Raw genomic sequence first — 24692 nt, 5'->3', positions numbered from 1 at the left:
TACTAGATGAAACATGCCACTGTGTGTTGTAGGTCGGTGCGTTCGGTGGCTGGAAGGTGATCCTGAATATTGAACAGAGCAAAGAGTCAGGCTTCAGGAGGCTACTGCAGTCGGGAGGCGCAGAGGTATGAAACCGTGAACTTTATGCATTGAATCCAAACAGCCTTGTCAAAGCAAAGTATGTTGAATTATTCCATGCAATTGCATGTTTATCAAAGCGGTGATTAAATAAAGCCTTACATCCTGAAGCAATATGTTGATAACCAAGGATTGGTGGACACCGCTCTATGCCGAGGCACAGTGGAGACGGCAACAATAAAAATATATTATTAAAAAGTGGCATCCGAGTAGAAGTCCCTGATCATATCACCTGTAATGCACCTGAGATTATCAGATCTCAGAAGCAAAGCAGGGTTGTGCCAGGATAGTGCTTGGATGCATGACCACCATTCACAGCAAGTTGCTCTCTGGCAGTGCATAAACATCATCCTTTAATACAAGTAATTTAGTACATTTGGTATTCCTGCCATTACAGTACAAACCTATCAGGAAGGTGATATATTTACACATAGACTGCAGTAGTTTACAGGAGGAGGTGATGTTGCTTTGTATAATCTGAATTGAGTAATTTGCAGCTAATTTTCCATTTGGCAAAGTTAACTATGACGCTCGCAAGCAATGGCCTCATTTAGAATGACATCCCAGCATATTTAACGTCCACTTTGAAGCAGTGTCTATTTTGCAGTTAATACAACTGCAGTTATAACTAGGGCCACCTGCAGGGTTCGAACTACAAACCTCTGCAACAAGCAGCTGGGCCATTTCACCGACCTGTACTTATATGGCTCCACATCCTGGGCTCCGCCAACCTGCACTGACCAGTATGGTGCAGTATCGCCAAATAACTCCCATGACCCGCATAGCGTGGGGAGGCCCACACCCAAGCAGCTCATGGGTTTGATGCCGATCCTGATGCCTGTTGTATATTTTGAGTTTGCATGTTTTCCGTTTGGATGTTTCTCCGGATCCTCCCGATTTTTCCCTCCACATTTAGAAACATGCGTTTAAAAGTATTTGGCTGCTTTAAATTTCCACGTGATAAGCCACTTCGTTGAGCCAGCATTTGTGGCCAGGTCACGAATGAAAAAGAGCTATATATCTCAGTTGGTGTTACCTCGTAAAATAAAATGAAAATTAAATGTCTGTATATTTACATCTGAACAGTGGGAGCTGATTGTTGCATGTGGCAGGTGCTGTCGAGCGGTGAGGCCCAGGCACTAGAAGAGGCCACACATCTGTTTGTGGACGTGGCGCGATTGCGGTCGGAGGAGGTCCGCACTGGGCTGCTGCAGGCCGCGGCACAACATGTGCACTGCCTACGTCCCGAGTACATCGCTGACTTCCTCATTATGGCACGTGCCACACTCTTGGCCAATGTCACGTTCCGAGGAGAAATCCCAGATGGGTTGTTACTTTGATTAAGAGAAATATATTGATTCACGGTTGTGAAATTAAATTGTATTATTGCAAACCAAACACCTGGCCTCACATGCCTATCTCATACCTACTATAATCACCCAGGAATGTCTGTCCTTAACGCTCGTGACGTCACTCCACATCGACCAGCCCCCCTCATTAAGTCATGAGCAGGTGACGTCCTCCAAATGGACACTCCCCCCACCCCTCATTAATATTCATGAGCTGGTAACGTCACTCAATATGTAATACTCCCCCCCCTCACTAATAATCATGCACAAGTGACGTCACTCCCAATCGACCAGCCCCCCTCATTAATAATGAGTAGGCGACGTCCTCCAAATGAACACCTCCCCCATTATTATTACCTTACTATGAGCCAAGAATGTCTGTGTGCAACACTCGTGACGTCACTCCACGTCGACCATCCCCCCTAATTAATAATCATGAACAGGTTACGTGCTCCACATGGACCCCCCCCCCTCATTAGTAATAATGAGCAGGTGACGTCACTCCACATCGAACAGCTACCCTCATTAATAATCATAAGGTGACGTCCTCAAAATGGACACCCCCCCATTCATAATAATTAGTGCCTGACGTCACTCCACATGGCAGGCCAAGGCGCCTCCTCCCCCCTCCTCAGCGTCAACTTACAACCCTCACTACAAAGGCAGAACCCTCACGTCACGCGATCTCCTTAACGTTATTTAGACGTCAAAGTAAAAAGGACGTCATGATGAACAAGGGATTATAACCTGAAAATGAAATAGGTCTGTGTCACCGCGCCCTTACAAATTGCACACGCATTAATGCAATGAATATCACGTCGCGGACTGCTTTTCTCTTGCAAGTTTCAGATTTACTGAAATACACCCGTCCTTGGGTGGGCAAAAGGCTAGTTAGTTTATATTTGTATTGATAAACATGTATTTCCAATATGAGAAGATGTTACAAGGAATCATGTCTGCATTAACCACAATAATTGTGGTCAGAATGCAAAAAAAAACATACTCTGACAATATATGCATTTTCTTTGGTTCTTTCGGTAAAGTCACGTAGAATGAGAATAAAATAATAAATTGATAAAATAACAATATTATTCTCACGACGTTTCGGCCACAACACAAGCGGCCTTCATCAGGTGAAGGGACGAGACTGTCTGGAGGACAGCGCTGTCCTCCAGACAGTCTCGTCCCTTCACCTGATGAGAATATTATTGTGTTATTTTATTTTATCAATTTATTATTTTATTCTCATTCTACGTGACTTTACCGAAAGAACCAAAGAAGATGAATCCTTTCAGTCACGAAAGCTTTAAATCGAAATATATGCATTGTCTTTGAAACTGATTGGTCCACACCAGAGACAGCTTTCTTCGTCTCAAACGGTGTTAGACCAAAGGACGCCTTTTGGTGTTTTAACAACTTAACACCTGTTTTGTTGCCAGAAAAAAGGGGAAAACCTATTCTCATATTTTGGTACTGGCAAAGGAGGTCCCATGATGTATTTCCAATGTTCATTTCTACTTTATGCTTGGTTTGCAATAAAACATTTTCATTTTTAGTAGATCTGAACAACAGAAATAAACAAATAGCTATGTGATGGCCACCCAAACCATATCGATTGAGGGAGTTGTTTGGCTATACTTCACCATGCTGTTCAGTGCAGGTTGCAAAAGGAGGACCTGGGACCAGATCAGATATTCCCGTGGCTGGGAATAGTTGAGTTTATAAAGTAGTGTGCTATACACTGCATCACCACTAAACCCCAATTCTCTATACTCATAGTTATATTCGTGTACTATAGAATGAACATCTGTCATTAAAATGCATTTTTAAATCGATGCATTTCAAAACGAAAAGGTAAACTTATGCCACTATAATTTAAAAAATATATATTGTTATGCTGTTTTTGTTGTGTGCAGGATTCCCCACCCAATCTGGAGCAGTATTACATCCCAGATGGGCCAGCACTACAAGCAGGCGAGGAATCTGGCCCCTCCACTGCCCGAAAACGAAAAGCCACAGATTCAGCATTGAAAGAAAAACGATCTCGACTCCAATGAACCCATCGCCCTCTAGTTCTTAACTGTTTCACTGTGATTCTGTTTCTGTTAACATTGTATTAAAAGAACAGCATTGTCTTGTTTAGGCAAACAACATAAACATTGATTTGTTGTCGAAATGTAGTTATCCATATTAAATATGCAGCTTATAACTACTCTATATCTTCTGTCTGGAAGTCATGCAATGTATTGTACAGGTAAACTAATGATTTTAAAACTGTGTTTTTATTGTTTAATAAATGTAATTTTATGGCACGTAAAATGTGTTCCCAATATTGTTTTCAGAATAATAGTTGAGCTCTGCTGAAATTAAGGCCATTTTGTTGTAGTTCCCACTGTGGGTGTTGGCCACACATGATATGAGACTGCTTTATACGAATGTAATCAGATAACATGGGGCCATACACAACGCGTCACCGCATTCACCTCCCAGCTCCTGCCCTTCGTGTCCCTCACGGCGAGCCGTATGGCCAGCTCGTTACGCAGTCCCAACCCCTGGAGGTGACAGCCTGCTGCAGCCATGAGAACACCAGCCTCCCCCTCATTCTCCAGCCAGCAGATACTCCCGATTTGGAGAATCTGCCCTACTGGCTCAGCCTCTGGGAAGCAAGTCGCTTGTCCAAACAGCTACAGCAAGCGTTCCTGCACCAGGCACGAAGGGAGTCTTGGCCCAGTCTCCCCACGGTAATTGTTGCAGTCAGCTGTCTTCCCCAGATCCAGTTTGGGGGTACAGAGCCCGATCATAATGCAAGTCACTGCGTGGAGCTCCTTGGCATATCCTCCCCACCGGCCTTCAGCAGTTTGACTGTGATGCTGCACACACCAGCCACCTTTCGCCGCTTCAGCTTCCCTACCACTCTCCAAACCTTGTCTAGAGATGGAGCGGCTCCAAAATCAGGGGATTGGTGGCCTTTGACGCAGCATCAGGCACATCTGGCTTCACAACCGGAGAGGAGGCAGCGAGGATCTGCTCAAAGTACATTCTGCAGGAGCTTCCAGCAGGTGCCCACAAGAACGTGATCTATCTCTGCATTGCTGGCATTCGAGATCTATGTCCAGCAATGTAGGTCAGGCCTTTGGAACAACGACCCCTCAGCTCCCCATCCACTGGGGTACAGCTGTAATAGCTGGGCTAAGGGGGAAGCAAGAACCCACTGCATCCCTGGCCACTGGTCCTGCAGGTCTTCGTCAGAGCATTAGTGGGGAGAGTCCTTTCACATGGCTCGGTCACAACCCACGCCATGGATGGTGGTATTAGTTTGTGTTTTAAGATATGAAAACAAGTCAGGTGGCTCACGAGAAGGCTATCATCTTCCACCCAGGAGACCAAAACTTCCTGTATGAGGTTGTAAGTGGCCGATTGAATGTTACAACAATTGTGTGTGAACTATTCCATTAAAATGTGACTGAATATCCCATAATGACATTTCAATGATGCTTTGAACCATCTAATTACTGATTCTTGCAAATTTGCAGTGTTGTGGACACCCTGATGCTGTGATGTTAATGTTTAATTTTGTGCCTGTTTTCACATTCTCTTTCCACCCTCTCACTCCGACACCACATGCACCTTTTCTGCCACTTCACGAAATATGCCGGATTCTGTTGACAACACATAGTTTCTTGACATAACATTTGGCATATAATTTATAGTTGTGTGCATTACATTGCAAATGTAGTGTTTAAATTTAATCCTTAGTGCTTGTATATGAAATATTTGGGTATTGTTTTTAAAAGTTTAAGGTTGCAAATGCAATAAATAAAACATTTTTTTTAAATGTCCCCTCGTGTATAATATGTACAGCTAATGTTCATAAGCTTTCGCGACCAATATTCATAATAAAGGTTTTTGGGTTAGATCGCGTAAGTATAAATGTGTCGTAACCCTCCACACACGACACAGGCAGTAAGGTTTGTCAAGTAAACAACGCGCCAATTAGTTACTTATTCAGCCCACCGGTGTAAAGTTACAACATTTGCCAGATTATGTTCGATGTAATTACCAGCGAAACGTGGTGGAGGGTTACGACACATTTATATTTCCGCGATCTAACCCAAAAACTGTCTGGTGTGGACCAATCCATTTAAAAGACAATGCATATATTATCAGAGTATGTTTTTTTTATTTGCATTCTGACCACAAGTATTGTGGTAATGCAGACATGATTCCTTGTTAAAGGTTTCAGTTTGGTGTTCTAACATCTTAACACTTGTTTTTGCCAGAAAAAAGGGGAAAACCTATTCTCATATTTTGGTACTGGCAAAGGAGGTCCCATGATGTAACGTATTGTATTTCTTTGCCCTCGCATCTATGATCCCCACCTTCGAAAATCCGCACTGACCATTGTGGTGGGTCAATTAACCCCTAGGGCAAAGGGATGCCCTCATTTAGCAGTGGATTGACAAAAATATCTTTACGTGTCTTGAGAGACCCCCAATTGTTTATTAACAACCACTAGGAATACACTTAAAGAGTAATTAGTAACGTCGATTATGTTGTGATACGTACATGATTTCGTGGCGATGAGCTACCAAAAAAACAAAGACCCCCCCGTATAGCCTTAACAGTCTGTTGAGGCAAGTGCTGTTAGCGAGCACCAATGAAGGCCGACATGTCACACAAGGAGGTGGGTGGCCACACCACGCCCGGCCGCCTTTGTCTTTTTAGTGACGATGCTTACCCATCCTCACTGGGTGGCCGGTTTGTAAGCGTAGCGCGCAAACCGCTCAAATGTGGCGCCACGGTGGTGAGATGTTCACTACCTTGCCCTGGTATACAGGTCGTGGGTACAACCCCCACCCCTGGGCGCCTGTATATTTGGAGTTTGCGTGTCTCTCTCCGCGTAGTCGCGTGGATTTTTCTCCGGGTCCTCCGGTTTTTCCCCTCCACGTTTAGAATCAACATCTCGCGTTTGGATGATTTGGCCGCGAGAAATGTCCACACGATAAGCCACTTTGTTGGGCTATCATTTGTGGCCAGGTCGCTTCTGATAAAGAGCTACATACCTTAGCTGGCTTTGCCTGGTAAGATAAAAAAATAGTTGATGTATATATATTTTTATTATCTTACCTTTCCTACACTTTACACACCCATCGTGCGTTTATTGTTGTAACGTTGAACGGTTTAGCTCAATGAGCTCACCACCTCCGGTTGTGTCACACCCACGTGCGTGCCCACACTTCCGGGTCCGTACTTCCGGGTTCCTCCCCGTAGCCCCCTCCCCCTCCGAGCCGAAGCGGGAGCGAGTTTAATGCTCAAGCCGAGCGACAGTTCATAACACCGTTTATAACAACGAATTGGAATAGTAATAACAACAACAACACAGCGACATCATGATCCTCTTAGAAATCAACAACAGAATTATCGAGGAGACGCTGACTCTAAAGTTTGACAATGCGCTGGCCGGGTAGGTGCGGAGCGAGCGGCGCGGCCTAGTTGCTTCGGTCCCAGGCCTCTGGCCGCGGCGAACGTTTAAAACCCACACAATCTTATTTTAAAACCCTCTCGCGTTTGAGTGTAAAAAAAAAACATACTCTGCGCTTCGATTAAAACGACGTTTAAGCACTACACGGCGAGATGCGATGTATCTGATACGAGTTGGTTGTGTGCGTCGTTGATTACGGCCGTGTTGTTCTTAGGGCGTCGCCCCCACCCCACCCCCCCGTACCTTGGCCTAATCATGTGGATGTATGTTGTTTATTGCACTTTGAAATTTGTTGAATGCCACTGGGTGTTTTGTGTGTTTTTTTAACAGTTGCTATTAAAGCGATAAACCGCATGTTTTTCTTGATTTAGCACGGAGAGATGTGAGGAACTGGGGAGCGTATTTGTCAGGAAGCGAACGCAAATCGGAGATGGTTGTTATTGACCGTTATTAAGATGTGGGCAGGATATGCGCACACGGCCACAGTACAGGTGTAGTATTCTTGCTGCACGTGTTGGCAACGTACGGTGCGAACGAAGTTCATCATACGTTTAGTACTGTAATTCGTATATAAATAGTTTGTCCGCCTTGATGAGGGAGAAATTCTCATTAACGACCACGGTGTTGGGCGTACTCGGATTAACTACTATCTTTCGCCGGTGATGGTGCATTCAAGTTAAGTTTGTGCGTCAAACCACTGACATTTTACGTATATAAGCCGCTTTCTAAACATTGATGATTACATTTTAAAAACACGTATATTACGGAACAAATACACATTGAGACATTGATTTCAGAAAATTAAGTGTGCTTGGGCAGGACACATGGCTAGAAGGTTCAATGGGCAATGGATGAGACTGGTAATATATTTGCATCCAAAGGGAAAGACAACGTACCGGAATGTATGTCCACCGTGGAGAAAGAGGGATGAGACCGGTTCATATTCACGAGAGAGATGAATTGTGGCATCGCAGTCATGTGCGATGGCGATTACCATTACTCGTGATTATAATACTACACACGTCCTGGTATCTGTGTTGTCATCGTGTGTGTTGCTGTTATTTTCTGCATGTCTTGAGCGATGTAGCTGGATTGGGCTTGCTCCTGGCTCAACCTGCCTGTAGTTTGGTCATGAATTTGACCATGTTCAGTGTTGATCGTGCTCCAATGTGCTAGTGAACATTTATTGACTTAACGTGCATTCAAATGCACGAATGTGCTAATGGAGCCTGCATTGCCCCTTCAACATACTCTGCAGGCCTTTAGAATGCATTTTTATTTCACAGCACTCCTGCCAATTCTGTATCCGTATCCATTTCAAGGCATGCATTGATGTTATCATGCAGGCTGTGGTGTGAAATTAGTGTACCTTGATGACGAGCATGCATAAAACTGCTCTGGAAATAATTTGGCCCAGGAAGTTGTAAGTGGCCTCTGTGAGTGTGTGAACTTTTGCCTGATGATGCGAGCGATCTATTTTATTGAAATATGACTTGAAAAGCCCGTAATGATAGGAGTGAAATTTCAATGATGCTGCGAGTGAACTCATTGCTCTGTGATTCGTGCTGATGTGCAGTTGCACGGCCACCCCTGATGCTGTGATGTTAACATTCTTTTTGTGCCCCCACCTCTATCGCACATATCGTTTTTTCTGCCACTTCACAGAAATAAGCCAGATTCTGTTGACATCACATTTGCAGGTACTGTACTGTATGCAACGTTTCGTTAATCATAGTTCCGTAACCATACTACTTATTTAGGAATATATATTAATACAAAACAACACTGAGTTATTTTTTTGACAAAATTGTATTACCTGTTAACAATGACATTTGTTTTCACATAATTGAGAATTCGCATGATAATTGACACATTTTTTGTGCTGAGCAGTGATTTTATATGCAAGCCCTTGCAACCATTCCTGTTAAGAGTGTATTGTGTTAGAGCTGCTTTACCACCTGTGCCGTATCTCCACCAGACTTTGATGGAGTTCTCTACCACATATCCAACCCTGGTGGTGACAAGTCTAAAGTAATGGTCAGCATCTCCCTCAAGTTCTATGCTGAGCTGCAGAAATATGATGCTGACAAGGTGATGTGGCCACATTCGTTTCCGTAGTCGTGTTACCAGTTACTGCATGCATGGTAATACTGAATATAAATACAAAAAATGTTTGTTCCGTTTTATGCTTTGGTACTTATCAAAATGTAAGAAATTTGGAGGGTGTGAATTTTACTAGTTTTTGTTTACTGCTTTAAGACATGGTTGTCAACCAAGAAACAGGTTAAATATCTACACATTTCTCAAACATCTATGGAAATAATTATTTTAGAAGTCAAAGAAATATATGAAGGAATTAATACACAAGTAAACAAACAGATCACCGATGCTGTTAAGGCAAAATAAATTAAGTGCAAATGGGCAGTGACATGTCGAGAGAACAACGGACGAGATGGACGAAATTTGCTTTAAAGTGGCAACCAAGAGCAGGAAAAGAAGCAAGGGTAGACAGCTGAAGAGAAATCAAAGAATTCAGAAGCCACCACTGAACAAGAAAAAGTAAGGGAAGGAACCCATAGAATAAATTGGGGAGGCCTTTTCTCACTCGAGGGACATTACAGGCTAACAGCAACAACATATCAAAATGTACAAGGGTGAGCTCAAATACTTAGTTATTTATAAATCCACTATTTACTTCTTACAATTGTGAAGCTCTTATTTTCAATTTAATCTTTAATTTGCCAAACGTATGCTGTTGAAATGATTGCATTATCTGGTTATGTTTGATTCACTACTTCTTACAGCATTGCATTCTGATGCAAAAATATAAGAACATCCCATATAAGGGCATTGTTATCTGACTGCCAGCACATTGGATGATGACGCCCAGAACAGGAAACTCCCTTCCAGCAGTGGTCACGTTGTGGCTAAGAGGCCGGGAGCAGCGGCGATTGGGAGGAACTCCTTTGTGATTTTCATTGCAACCAATTTGCTGGTCTTGCTCTGACATCCTGTTGTGAGCAGAATACTTCAACTAAGTTTTCATGTACATATTATTCTTGATTATGTATTTTTGGTCCGTATGCTGGTGTTAATGTAACACATGTACAGTATTAATGTGCACATTTATGCACTTTGGGGAGTTTTTTATGTTTTGCAGCCTGTACAACATTCATGTCCTCTCAGCTTGGAAAATGTAAAAATCTGCACGGCTCAATGCACTTGAATCTGAATTAACTAATTTATTTTCCACATGTTCAACACAAAGGGGGTTATTCATTATGGATTGGAGCCTGTTACAGAGGAGCAGAGTGGCTAATCACAACTGCAGTGACAGTTTTTGGGCACTAAGGTCATGTTTCGGTGATATTCATTGACAAATGTATAAATAGAAAGAAATGACAGTACAGGTTCAAGGTGTTATTAAGGTTCACATTTTTTTTACCAAATGCGTGCGTCCACATATGTGTAACCCTGTGGGCATATAGCTATCTGGACACGGCAGTGCGTTCCATATAACCCGGTTTCTAATGTATGTTGAACTTCTTTCACACTGTACGTAGCCAACCGTGCTAATCGGAGGTGAACATTACCATTGGCCCTTGATATTTGACCCTGTGTTAGACTTCTAGGATGAGAGCTCCCCACATCGTGTGGATCATTAAAGGTTATTTGACCATGCTTCACCTCGCTGGTCAGTCAGCGTGGCTTGGTGAAAGCAGAGAGCATAAATGAGAGTATGGGAAGTGCTGTGCAACAATGTATATTTCTGCAATGCCTTCTGTTGCCAACCACAGCCCAACATCCACCTATGACAAACTGGTTGTGCATGCATGGTGGTCACACATCCAAGCACAATCCAGGCTTAATTTTGCTAAGCTTCTGAGATGTGATAACATCCGGCACATTCGTGTGATTTGGCCAAAGACCCGTAAGTATGACTCGGTCTTAAATAGGTACGTGGTGCATGCAGCATATGAGCAGCAATAATGGAGAGATACAAGAGTGGCCATGTGTGGTGCTGGTCATACCACTCCATTGGTGTATGCTGTGCCTCCACCTTTAATAGGTGCTCACTAACAGCCCTTGCCTTGATTGTAAGACTAACTGGGGGATCTTTTTGTTCTGCAGCTGCTGAAAAGGGAGTATGGCAGCTACTTGGTGGAGCCGGAATCGGGTGAGCTCAACCTGCATCCACCCGCGTGTTGCGCTCGCCACCACACTCGTAGAACTGTGACGACGGGATTGTTTTGGCATAAATAAACAAAACACAGCAGTGAAGCAGAAATAGAATGTTATGGGAAGCCCGAGCACTACTATGTTTACGTGAATATGTACATCCTCTTTTGTCAATCCACTGCTGAATGAGGGACTCTCCACACCGTGTGGATCATGGGGTTCTTTTTTTACCATACATCACCGCCACTGGTCGGTTCTGGTTGGTGAAGAAGGCAGGGAGTGCAGTAGAACAGCGGATATTGCTGCATTGCCCTCTTGACAACGTAGCCATGCAGCGGTGGATGACACCTATTCGTGATTGGTCGCCCATCCATACTCTATCCAGGCAAAACATCCCTGCTTAGCCTGAATAATCTAAACATACCTTTAGATTATTCAGATTATTTTGTTTCCCTAAATTTCCTCGTGAGAAGCCACTTTGTTGAGCTATCATTTGTCGCCAGGTCACTTCTGAAAAAGAGGCTTGCAGCTCAGTGGGTTTTATCTGGTAATATTAATTTTTTTAAGTGATTATCTTACCTTTCCTATATTTGGCACACCTATCATGTTTTTGTATTGTTTGTTGTAACTTTCTGACCTGCCCCCCTACTGTGAAAGAGAGCATTTATACCTCATCGGACTCCTCCAGTATAAATACATATTCTGATTCTGAGATCTAAATAGAAGGGGGGTGTGAATTCTGCGTAATTTGGTCATAGGTACTAGACACTGTATACATGCTGCACTACAGTGTACACCCTGCACAATTTCAGGTGGCGTTCCCAGAGCCACGTATGAGCATGGCACGTCCTTGTGGGGCACTCCAACACAAACCCTGATGACCAGCGTGACATTTAGATTAGTTTTCCACACACTAGTTTCCATGCACTTTGTTTTGTTGGTTATTATTGAACAGTATATAACTGTACTCTTTGGTTCTTTCGGTAAAGTCACGTAGTTAGTATATTGCTGATTCATTGATGGGATTTTTTTTCGCACATTTTGTATATAACATGTGTCATTTACCATTATTATAGTTGTGCCATTCCAAAAAACAATGTATAAAGGTGCGGCGTTTCAGTGGGTTGTAGCCTGAACCGCATACGTGCCTGTCATCCACCTTATAAATTACTTTTTGTGCCCTGCCTTAGCCCTGGGCTTACAACTGCCACACAGCATATATAGTAGTTGTTGGTAGATGCTGGGAAAATTCCTTTTTTATTCAGCTGAAAGCAAGCTAACCTTACTCATACCCTTAAACAGTGTTGCAAAGGAAAGTGCACTTTTGCTGTTTGCTGCAGTTAGCACCTTTGGCGTAAGTTTGTGAATGGCTTTAATGCACGTGTCGAAAACCAGCAGGACAATTACGGAACAGTGTGCACTGTTCACTATGTGCAGTGTAACTATGTGTAACTATGTGCAGTGTGTATGCCTACCAAATTAAACACAGGACTGTGGTTCATTGCCTTGGTGACCAGGGCAGATGTGATGACCATAACATAAGGGAGAGCAGTAGGTGGTACGATCAAGAATTCGCTCTGAGCAAGTGCTCTTTTACAAACTGGAAAATAATACTCTGGCTTGCTATGTTAAGGAGTCAATCATAGGCTTGTGTCAGGCTTTGATTTCGACAGGTTGCACAGCAGATATGTACATTAAGTTGCACAAATAGCATATGTCATAATTTGTGGTAGTCTTACTATTCTTAGGGTGAGTTGGGTACGTATCGTACGTTTCACCACTTAGATCTCTGCAATAATTTCTGCGAGTTAGGAACATTGCACAGCATTGGCTTAGTACTTAAAGTTAACTAAAGAAAATAGCAGAAATGAAAAATGCGTTGAAATTAAATTGCAGAAGGGAAACTTTTTCTTTCACCGATCCTCGTTTCCAAGCACAATGCAGTACTTTACAAGGTTCCTCGTTGGTAAAATAAAAAAAAGAACTTTCTGCGGAATCCCCATGTGTACCATTCATAGTCTACACGTTACTGCATAAATACATAATAGAAAAATGCTATCATTGGACATTACCAAATTAACACACAGTATCTTATATTACGTGTATTATGTGCTTATCAGGCTTGACATTTAATTGAAACACTGGATGAGAGGTGTTGCACTGCAATACTGCAATGTTTGCGCAGCCGTGCTGCTTTTAATGTGCCAGCATATGCCGCATGTCTCTACATGGTCTGTAGTACATTCTGGCCACATCTATGGAAGGTTTTTTTACTGAATACTCCAATTAAAAACCACATGTGTAAAAATGCCGGATGGGCTGGGATTTAATTTGAAATATCTATTCATTGACCGTTCATCTTCTCTCGTAAAATGCGGTCTATTATCTAAGAGGTCTGTCTGTGTTTGACAGACTTTAATCCGGCCAGTGGCAATTAGTCAACCAGGATGCATTAAACAGATTTTGTACTTAACCTCACTTGTCTACTCCAAACTCTCACTTTCGCTGTGCACTCTGGAAAACATTAAACATGAATGTGCCATGGATATAATCGTTTGAAAAATTGTTCGTTAGCGTTTTTTTAATGTTTTGGTAATGGCGTGTTGACGTGGCCATGGTGTGCTCAGGCTACAATGTGTCGCTGCTGTACGACCTGGACAACGTGTCGGCCAACAAGGCAGAGGACATCTCCCGTGCCGGCCTGCTCAAGAGGAACTGTTTCGCCTCCGTCTTCGAGAAGTACTTCGAGTTCCAGGAGAAGGGCATGGAGGGAGAGAATCGCGCCGTCATCCACTACCGCGATGACGAGACCATGTGCGTGCACTCGTAGGACAGCGTAAAACTGTGTTGCGTGCAATTTGTGGCATGGAACGGGTTGATACCTGGATTTTTTTGATAGACGCCTCATACAGTAGTCGTACAGGCACAAAAATACATTACCGCCATCAATGTGAAACTTGACCTGCCTTGCATCAAACTGCAATGTATGAATGAGTGGATTCCTTTAGAACTCGATTAAGAGCCTGCTGCAATTGTATTGCTTTTATGAGTAAGACCTGGGTAGTCGAGTTACCAGCGCCTCCTGCACGGCTCACGCTGACTTGAAGGACGATTGGTCTTTCGTGTCCTCCCAGGTACGTGGAGGCCAAGCGTGATCGTGTGACCGTCGTGTTCAGCACCGTGTTCAAGGATGACGACGATGTGGTCATAGGCAAGGTGTTCATGCAGGTGAGTGCAGGGCAAGCGCTCTTATTTTTACATACTTTTGAGTGTCTCGTGTGCATTTGAAGCATTGGTTTGTTCTGGGCAGCAGTGGTTTGCGATTTTTTTGTGTATGAAGGTCACTAAGTTAAGTTGCATTAGAATGCGCAAGTTCTTGAGAAACTTCATAAGATATACCGTACATACCAGGGAGGCATTTTTTTTGTTAAACTTAAGAAGCCGGGTGAAAATGCTAAGCGCTGTCTGTCACGGCTTGTGTTTTTTGATTGAAAGCGAGTGTTGCAAGAGTTTTATAACCATATTTGGAAGCGTGTGTTGTACAACTGAGAATGATGATGTGAAAAATGTTGCACGTTCAGTGTATGCGGCTGTGAGGCACACCCTGCCCAGGGCTAATGTATTCACCTCGCCTGGCAGCGCACACACCGGCTGTTGGTGAGAGAGCGCTTTGGCCCAAGCACCACGGCCGATCGCAGTGGTACACAAGCAGATAATTTAGTATAATGTTAACACGTGTCTCAGGTAAATTATGAAATTCAATAAATTCATGAGTAATTGTTCGTATATGGTAGTTTGTATCTCTGGTTTTTTTTTTGTTCCTGTGATGTCCTTGATGCCTATTTAAGATGTCATGTATGTTGGTTTGCACACCTGAAGACGACCGTTTGTGTTGTGGTCGAAACGTCGTGATAATTTTTATTGTTGTATATATATTTTATTATTTTGTTGTTTCCCTTCAACGTGACTTTACCGAAAGAACTAAGAATATGAATTACTGCAGTCACGAAAGCTTTAAATCAAAATGTCAGGTCAGGTTAACAAAGTTACTTCCTGGATTTTTAATCTGACTTCCTGGATCTTGCTGATGGTTGACATCGTGTAAAATAAAACATATCTACTCGCTAAATTTTGAACTTGCTGGTCAGCTGAAACAAAAAATCAATAGGCACATTTAAAGCTAGTAGACATGACAGTTTTTGTTTTGCTGTGTTTGGTGGTGGAGGGCCTTATCGACACAAAGTTGATCAGAACAATTGTGGCATAACTCAACAATCTTTTATGAAATAGAAAAAAATGAAAATAGCACAAGTCAAGTCTTGCTGATAAGGATGTCGGTAAGTTGGAAGGAGTTTTAGTAAAGTTATATTTGGGGAGTTTTGAGGTGTATAATTAAATGAATGTGATAACGATCCTTTTAGGAACTCGTTTTGAGCGCAGTTTATTACCCACCTTCGCTGACAGACAGGTATGTGCAGGACTCTCCTTCGTCGGCATGCGCCCCAGGGGCCCTTTGCAGGGCTTGGGTGTGCTCTCTGGGTTTGCCCATGTGGGCGGTGCAGTGGGCGTGTCCTCGTACAGCCCCCTTGCCGTGCATTCACCGGTACGTGCCCCTGCGTGTGTCCGTGCGCAGGAATTCAAGGAGGGGAGGCGTGCCAGCCAGACGGCCCCACAGGTGCTTTTCAACCACCGCGACCCTCCCTTGGAGCTCAAGGACACCGATGCTGCCGTGGGCGACAACATCGGCTACATCACCTTCGGTGAGCAACCCCCCGTCAAAGTGGTCGACCCACACAGCTGCAGGCCAACGTGGGCAGCACATGTGGTCGCCAGCGAGCACCAAGTAAATCCCACTGAGCCCACGTAACGCATTTGGGCTACAGCACCTTTTGATGAGGAGCCCCATCAGAGTGATTGGCGTGCGCAGCGTCGGCCCGGAATAATCGGTGGACACAAGTCACAGCCCAAAGTGAGCGCGCAAAGTGATCCCTGCATACAGTCCCACCCCAAAGTGAGCAGTGTACACATTCCCAGGCCAGGGTCATCAGTGCACACCACAAGTACAGTGAGGGAAAACAAAGTATTTGATCCCCTGTTGATTTTGTACGTTTGCCCACTGACAAAGAAATGATCAGTCTATAATTTTAATGGTAGGTTTATTTGAACAGTGAGAGACAGAATAGCAACAGCAAAAATCCAGAAAAACGCATGTCAAAAATGTTATAAATTGATTTGCATTTTAATGAGGGAAATAAGTATTTGACCCCTCTGCAAAACATGACTTAGTACTTGGTGGCAAAACCCTTGTTGGCAATCACAGAGGTCAGACGTTGCTTGTAGTTGGCCACCAGGTTTGCACACATCTCAGGAGGGATTTTGTCCCACTCCTCTTTGCAGATCTTCTCCAAGTCATTAAGGTTTCGAGGCTGACGTTTGGCAACTCGAACCTTCAGCTCCCTCCACAGATTTTATATGGGATTAAGGTCTGGAGACTGGCTAGGCCACTCCAGGACCTTAATGTGCTTCTTCTTGAGCCACTCCTTTGTTGCCTTGGCCATATGTTTTGGGTCATTGTCATGCTGGAATACCCATCCACGACCCATTTTCAATGCCCTGGCTGAGGGAAGGAGGTTCTCACCCAAGATTTTACGGTACATGGCCCCGTCCATCGTCCCTTTGATGCGGTGAAGTTGTCCTGTCCCCTTAGCAGAAAACACCCCCAAAGCATAATGTTTCCACCTCCATGTTTGACGGTGGGGATGGTGTTCTTGGGGTCATAGGCAGCATTCCTCCTTCTCCAAACACGGCGAGTTGAGTTGATGCCAAAGAGCTCCATTTTGGTCTCATCTGACAACAACACTTTCACCCAGTTGTCCTCTGAATCATTCAGATGTTCATTGACAAACTTCAGACGGGCATGTATATGTGCTTTCTTGAGCAGGGGGACCTTGCGGGCGCTGCAGGATTTCAGTCCTTCACGGCGTAGTGTGTTACCAATTGTTTTCTTGGTGACTATGGTCCCGACTGCCTTGAGATCATTGACAAAATCCTCCCGTGTAGTTCTGGGCTGATTCCTCACTGTTCTCATAATCATTGCAACTCCACGAGGTGAGATCTTGCATGGAGCCCCAGGCCGAGGGAGATTGACAGTTCTTTTGTGTTTCTTCCATTTGCGAATAATCGCACCAACTGTTGTCACCTTCTCACCAAGCTGCTTGGCAATGGTCTTGTAGCCCATTCCAGCCTTGTGTAGGTCTACAATATTGTTCCTGACATCCTTGGAAAGCTCTTTGGTCTTGGCCATGGTGGAGAGTTTGGAATCTGATTGATTGATTGCTTCTGTGGACAGGTGTCTTTTATACAGGTAACAAGCTGAGATTAGGAGCACTCCCTTTAAGAGTGTGCTCCTAATCTCAGCTCGTTACCTGTATAAAAGACACCTGGGAGCCAGAAATCTTTCTGATTGAGAGGGGGTCAAACACTTATTTCCCTCATTAAAATGCAAATCAATTTATAACATTTTTGACATGCGTTTTTCTGGATTTTGTTGTTATTCTGTCTTTCACTGTTCAAATAAACCTGGCATTAAAATGATAGACTGATAATTTCTTTGTCAGTGGGCAAACGTACAAAATCAGCAGGGGATCAAATACTTTTTTCCCTCACTATAACACATTTCTGCCCTTGCAGAGTTTTGAGTCACTGAAGACTGCAATTCTAGATTGCCCTGATCTAATGTGAGCATTGACATCAGTCTGCAACAAATTGATTTTAGTTTTGGGTTTCCAAACCTTAGAGAAATAAAATGTGGTTGGGGCATAACATCTGAAATCCTTTTATTCTGTTTTAACTGTTCACATCCATCTTGAAAATGTCCCACTGTGAACTATTCAGAGCATCTTGATGGTTCGTTTGCTGTCTGTGCCTCCACAATTTAGTAACTGTGGACAAACAAAGTTTTTCACTTTGACCTGTGTTGAAGGTGTGAGGGTACAGTATTATAAAAAGAGCAGTTTTTGGTTATTTGAGTTGATACCTGCCGTCCAGATGCCCCGGTGCTTCTATTGTAACAATCACAGACAGCACTGTGGTGTTAACATTGCTGCACTGAATTGACAGACGTTGTAAATTAATCTTTTCCTTTGCAAACCTGCAAAGTTTTAAATCCATCATGAGCACTGGCAGTTCTGCTTCATTCGTGACACTTATTACTGCAGTTTTACTGGAGCTGGTATTTTTTTTCCCAACTTTGCATTTCAACTGACCTTGCCATAACCGGTTATGTTGCCGGCAGTGCCTGAGCTTGCCTTGTTTAGTTGCCACACCACAGGGAGGGGCCTGGCTCGCCAGAAACCGAACTCGGTGATCGTGCACTTGACTCCACTGAATAAGGGAGTCGACTGTAGAACACAAAAAAAGTCTCAAAAATGTCAAAGAAAATAAGTTACCTTGTGTGTACAACACACAGCAGTCACCAACGCAACTGTGGCACAGTTTGCTTTTACCTTTGTCCCTTTGTGAATTGGAAGTTTGTGTTTTTAGTGTGGCGTTTGTAATGCGTTGTGCTTGCAGTGGCTCAGAGTATTGGGCCCACATCGCCAACATCCTTGGTTTCTAGTCTTGCATTTCAGTTTCCTCTGATGGCACAAAAAAGCATTGTGCATACTTTAAAAAAAATGTACAAACCAACAATTGATTACGTTAATTTCCTTCAAATGTTTACTTGCCATGTGATGTCATGTCTATGTATTGTAGGGATGTTTCAAAATGTGCTTCATGTTCTAGCTCGCCTTGGCTCAGGTGGGTGAAGTGGTGGATTAAAGTCTGTTGAGGGACTGGTTTATCCTGATGTATTTTGACAAATTGGGTTGAATGCTAAATGGTTGGTTCATGGCTTGCGTCTGTGCCTCCGTTGTGTCTGCAGTGCTGTTCCCGCGTCACACCAACGCCAAGGCCCGCGACAACACCATCAACCTGATACACACTTTCCGTGACTATCTGCACTACCACATCAAGTGCTCCAAGGTTCGCCTTCAGCATTTGCTTGCCGTGCACTATCAGCCTTTGTAGCTCGTCAATCGTGCCCTTGCACTTGATAATTGAACCTTACGGCGGTACCCCGGGTTACCATAGTACCCCGGCTCTTACACAATGTCCGTGATGCAGTCATTGTTTGTCTGTTGATGGTCGGCGATGCGGCAATCGACTCATCTCGACGAGCTGTACACGATGCACTATGGTGCATACGAGCGTTCAGGGTTTTAGCACAATCGTCCTCGCTGCGTTTCGACATCGCAGAGGAACACTGATTTCGGATTGATTGGTACCCCAGTCGCAGAGTGAACTACACCCCTGGGAAGAATAGTGTCCCAGAAATAAAATATTTAATTGCCTCGGCCATTTTGTATTATTTGGTACCCTGGGGTACCACCATAAGGATCAATTGAATTCCTGCTGCATGCAAGAGAAACTCGTTCAACTTGATGTAGCATTTTTTTTTACTAACACTTTTGTGAGGAATATGTTCCAACGCTTCCCCGCCTCGTGTAATTAAGAGTGTTGAATATGTTGTCAACACAAAGTATACTAATTATTTGAGGCATCCAAGAGTCGTAGTCATAAGTGAGTGCACTAATGGTTGCATTATCAAAAAATGCTTTTCTGACAACTTTGACAACACAGTGCAAGAGACTCATCGAAATGTATCAGTACAGTTAGAATGTCTTGGTTTTATGTAACTAGTTTGCATAAACTATGACAACTCAAAGCTATAATTTTTTATATTTGGCACAGTGATAAGACCCTTGGGAAAGTTCAGATTTACTGGCTGCATAACCAAAAGTTCACACTGGTTAGTGGTGCAAGGTAAAAAATAATGTAATTTTTATTTCATTTTGCTCACATTTATCATCTGTTTTGCAAGGATACCCATAGTTTCCGCAGCTCTCTGTGTGCTCTGGCTTTGAAGTGACTGAAACGGCAAAGTGACAGTTTAATGGCCGCAGGAGGTGTAGGTACGCCGATTTGACAGACATCCTTGATCATACTGTCAAAGGGAAATTAATGCAGGTGGTGCGGTTGTGAGAGGTATCGACGTGCTACGGCAGGCCGGGCAAACAGGGCCGTCCCGTAGGGGGTGGATGTTAGCCACGATTCTGCGCTCGGCTTCATGTTTGCACTCGCCCCATCCCACGTCGTCTCCCCTCTCTCCTCTCTCTCCCACGTCTCCCTTTACTCTGCCCCACCAGGCCTACATCCACACTCGCATGCGTGCCAAGACCTCCGACTTCCTGAAGGTTCTCAACCGCGCACGGCCTGATGCCGAGAAGAAGGAGATGAAGACCATGTCGTGAGTTTTGTGTTTTTTTGAGTACCCAGTCCAGACATCCCATTGTGTTTATCTCTGTAGTTTACAAGACGAGGGGCATATGAATCAAAGTCAAAGCAAAGCAGAGGGATGTTATAAGTGGTTTGGGGAGATGGGCCACGCTGTTGGAGGATGTTGCATTGTTGAAAACATTTTTTACATGTTCTTCTTCAAGAACTACTCAACGATGGCAGCTATACAAAAATAAAAAGAGATCCCACCAACAGCCTGGTTACCAAAACGAACAAAATAATCTCTGATTCAACAGCATTAATTGATGAGACCAAACAGTTCTCGTTGAAACCCTCTGCTGCCAGACCACCAAGATTATATGGCCTTCCAAAGATACACAAAGAAGATACACCCCTTCGTCCCATTGTCTCTACTATCAACTCCCCCACCTATAAACTGGCACGTTTTCTTGCTGATATACTGCGACCTTTCACTGGAAAAACCACCTCTGCGGCACTAAATTCTACTCACCTGGTATCGACAATCAAAGGCATTTCCCTGTCCCCAGACGACCTGCTTGTCAGTTTTGATGTGGTGTCCTTGTTCACCAAAGTCCTGGTACCTGACACCATCGCTATCATTGAAGACCTGGTTCATCAAGGACTGCACACTGATGTACCCCCCCTGGTGAGACATTGCTTAACCAACACATACTTCACCTGGAATGGAACTTGCTACAAACAAACTGAGGGCACCCCAATGGGCTCCCCCCTATCTCCGGTTGTAGCCAACGTATTCATGGAAAAATTTGAAACTGACGCCATCCAGACTGCCACTCTACGCCCGACCTTATGGAAGAGGTACGTGGATGACACCTTTGTCATCTGGCCACATGGCCAGCCTGCTCTAGACCAATTCCACGACCACATCAATTCCATACACCCAGCCATCAGATTTACCATGGAGGTCGAAAAAGATGGCAAACTACCCTTTTTGGATGTCTTAATTAAAAGGAGACATGATGGTTCAATGAGCCACTCTGTCTATAGGAAAGCTACCCATACAGATGCTTACTTGAAACCGGATTCCCACCACCATCCATCCCAGAAGAACTCCCTCATCAAGACTCTATACCATAGAGCCCAATGCATTTCTGACCAGGAACACATTACCAGTGAACTCAAGCACGCACACCAGGCTCTCAGGGCTAATGGTTACTCCGACTACACAATCCGCAAAGCCATCACTCCAGTCATGAAGAAGGATCCTCTTGTGGAGCCACTCAAAACCATCACCTTACCCTACATTGCAGGGGTCACTAAAAAGGTCTCCAAAATCCTGAATAAACACAAGATCCAGGTCCGATTCAACACAGTACATAAAATCCGTGATCTAGTTCCATCTGTAAAAGATGCTGTTCCAGACATACAGTACCCGGGCGTTTACAAACTAAAGTGCCTCTGTGGTAGTAGCTACATTGGAGAAACCAAACGACATATCTTGGACCGCATCCGCGAACATAAAGCAGACTTGAAACACGGTAGGACGAACTCCTCTGCCGTGGCAGATCACTGTTATAATTCAGTGGGCTCACATGACATTGACTTCTCCAAGACGGAGGTTCTTTGCAAACCAACCAGCTACCATGAGAGATTCGTTCATGAGGCCATTCACATATACAAGCACAGAGACAATTTCAATCGAGAAGATGGATTCTGGCTTAGTAACCATTGGAAAGATGTTTTAAACCATTTCCGTTCTTAATTAATTGTATTTTACGATGACCTTCAGACCGCAGCTCTTTCGCTGGCATTGACTCTTAATACCTCTCACACCACGGTTAATGGTATGGTTTACAACATGGAGTATAACAGCGCCTCGCAGCTGTCTCTCTCCCCCTCCTCTGTTCCGACCATGGATGAACTCGTCCGTCTGAACGGGACCCGTAGCTATCCGTGTTGCTAAAGTTGAGGGTAAGAATCCACCCATTTTTCGCCATATAGCATTGTGATATTTAACGACTTATTGTTGGTAGCTTAGCTGATTGGAGAATATAGAGTTTATTGATAACATTGAGGTAATTTATATTTTAGTATTTTTTATTGGTTCACTATATAGTATTCATTATATATTGTATTGTATACCCAGTTACTGTGAATAGCTCAGATGTGTAGGCCTTAACTTCAACAAAGCCATTTCTGTGACCAGTCACAAGCTAATCACTCAGTTATTTCAATGCTAAATTCGCCTAGTTATTACAATGCTAAATTCTCCTGTTTGATTTGTACTAGTTGCCTCGGTGAATGTATATGCTCTGACTTTAACATAGCTATTTCTGTGACCAGTTACAAGCTAATCACTCAGCTATTTCAATGCTAAATTCTATGCTAATTCCTTTGTCAAGGAGTGCCTCTGCGGATGTGTATACATTAACTTAGCTATTTCAATGCTAAATTCTATGCTAATTCCTTTGTCAAGGGGTGCCTTTGCGGATGTGTATGCTTTAACTTTAACATAGCCTTTTCTGTGACCAGTCACAAGCTAATCACTCAGCCATTTCAATGCTAAATTATATGCTAATTCCTTTGTCAAGGCGCTTTGTTTCTTCTCACACAGCTTAAAGGTCATGATCTCAGCGTGGCTTTCTCACTCCAGCGCTGTCCTCCAGACAGTCTCGTCCCCTTCACCTGATGAAGGCCGCTTGTGTTGTGGCCGAAACGTCGTGAGAATATTATTGCGTTATTTTAATTTATCAATTTATTATTTTATTCTCATTCTACGTGACTTTACCGAAAGAACCAAAGAAGAGGATACATACTCTTTGGTTCTTTCGGTAAAGTCACTTAGGTATAAAATAAAATAAATCGCGACGTTTCGGGTGCAACACAAGCGTCCGTCATCAGGTGGGAAAGCATGGCCTGCTGCTGAGGCAGACTGTTTTAAAATGTTTGAAATGGGTGTAGCCCAAGGGTCATGAAGAAGTGGCCGGGGCTAGTGATGTTAATGTGAGAGATTAGCATGATGTTAATGTGAGAAATTAGCATGTAACTGTAGAAAAGGAGGAGAGTGGCCTCCTCGACGAGGGAGTGCAACCCAACGGGTGCAATCCAAAGGGCCTGTGAGTATGAGAGTGCAATGCAAAGGACACGTGAGCATGGGAGAGCTCAGAGAGAGGCATAGAGAGACACAGCGAGTCGGAAATAACAGCTGACATAGGCAGGTAGGATAGAAACATCACAGTCAGTTAAGACTTTACCTGGTTAATAACGTCCTTCCAATGATTGCTCAGTTTGTACCCATCTTCTTGGTTGAAGTTGTCTGTGTTTATATATCTGGATGGCTTCATGAAGAAATCTCTGACTTTACCGAAAGAACCAAAGAGTATGAATTCTTGCAGTCACGAAAGCTTCAAATCAAGATTAAATAGGATACAAGCTGAAAAACATAAAAAGCATGGAGAGATGCAGGCTTCGAATTGAACAAGAGACAGAGAAACACATGAATCGGAGAACAACACACAAATCATAGACACATTGACTGTTCAGGAAAGTAAAGGGTGCTTGGGCAGAACATTTTGCTGGGAGAGATAATCACCCGTGACCCATGGATAACCTATAACGATGATTTTTAGAAAAATTATCCAACAACATCAGTTTGAATGTGCGCAAGTGACATTACCTTTTGTTTTTCAGCGGCAAGACATTTGCGACGCGCTAGCTGGGAGCCACGGGAGCAGCTGGGAGCTGACGGCGCAGCCACGCTGCACCAGCCTCAAAGACAGACACCTGCACATGTTGAACACATCTCGATAGATGCCACTCCTTTACCTTTCCCTTTATGAAATGTATCCAAATGTTCTTTTGTTCCTATAATTTTTTTTTATATTGTATGTCAATCATGTGCATGTAAATGGAAATCTATACAAAAACTTGATGCAATTTATTCCTGCCTGGTTTGTGTTTTCATTCTAATTTCTAAATGTGGGGAATTTGCTAATTTCTTAAGTGAGTTGATTTGGATTCGTCACAATTACACCGCCCCATCAAATGCTAATGCCAGGCCTTTGAATGACTTTCCACTTGTATTAACATTGACAGTAACGGTACTTGTGAACCAAAATTGCTCTCAAATAAAACCATTGTTAGCTCTTGTATGTTATTTTCTTACATGATATGTAAACTTATTAAACATAATATGAAATCAGAGCTCCTTTTATTTGGCAGCG

At 43.5% G+C, this 24692-nt stretch overlaps 2 protein-coding genes across 6 annotated transcripts in view; both read left to right on the top strand.

Moving 5' to 3' along the window:
• The window catches only part of TOPBP1 (DNA topoisomerase II binding protein 1), a 37666-nt gene extending 33860 nt beyond the window's left edge, over positions 1–3806 (top strand). For all 5 annotated transcript variants that reach the window (XM_032945710.2, XM_032945715.2, XM_032945714.1 and 2 more), the window contains exons 27-29: positions 33–125; positions 1251–1412; positions 3404–3806. In XM_032945710.2, coding sequence (XP_032801601.1) covers positions 33–125; positions 1251–1412; positions 3404–3544 — 396 coding nt within the window. In that variant the 3' untranslated portion in view covers positions 3545–3806. The remainder of the gene's footprint in view (positions 1–32; positions 126–1250; positions 1413–3403) is intronic.
• Positions 3807–6730: 2924 nt separating this feature from the next.
• Positions 6731–24618, top strand: ARPC2 (actin related protein 2/3 complex subunit 2). Its single transcript, XM_032945718.2, has 10 exons — positions 6731–6951; positions 8635–8669; positions 8948–9060; positions 11101–11146; positions 13776–13962; positions 14283–14376; positions 15782–15908; positions 19073–19173; positions 20397–20497; positions 24160–24618. The coding sequence occupies exons 1-10, from the start codon at positions 6878–6880 to the stop codon at positions 24182–24184; spliced, it is 903 nt and encodes a 300-aa protein (XP_032801609.1). The 5' UTR covers positions 6731–6877; the 3' UTR covers positions 24185–24618.
• Positions 24619–24692: the final 74 nt, after the last annotated feature.

The sequence above is a fragment of the Petromyzon marinus genome, chromosome 4, assembly GCF_048934315.1.
Source record: "Petromyzon marinus isolate PM22_M1 ecotype Great Lakes invasive population chromosome 4, UKy_Petmar_22M1.pri1.0, whole genome shotgun sequence".
In the NCBI taxonomy this organism is placed as follows: domain Eukaryota; kingdom Metazoa; phylum Chordata; class Hyperoartia; order Petromyzontiformes; family Petromyzontidae; genus Petromyzon; species Petromyzon marinus.
The sequence above is the reverse complement of the archived record's forward strand: the minus strand, read 5'-3'. Positions and strand labels throughout refer to the sequence as shown.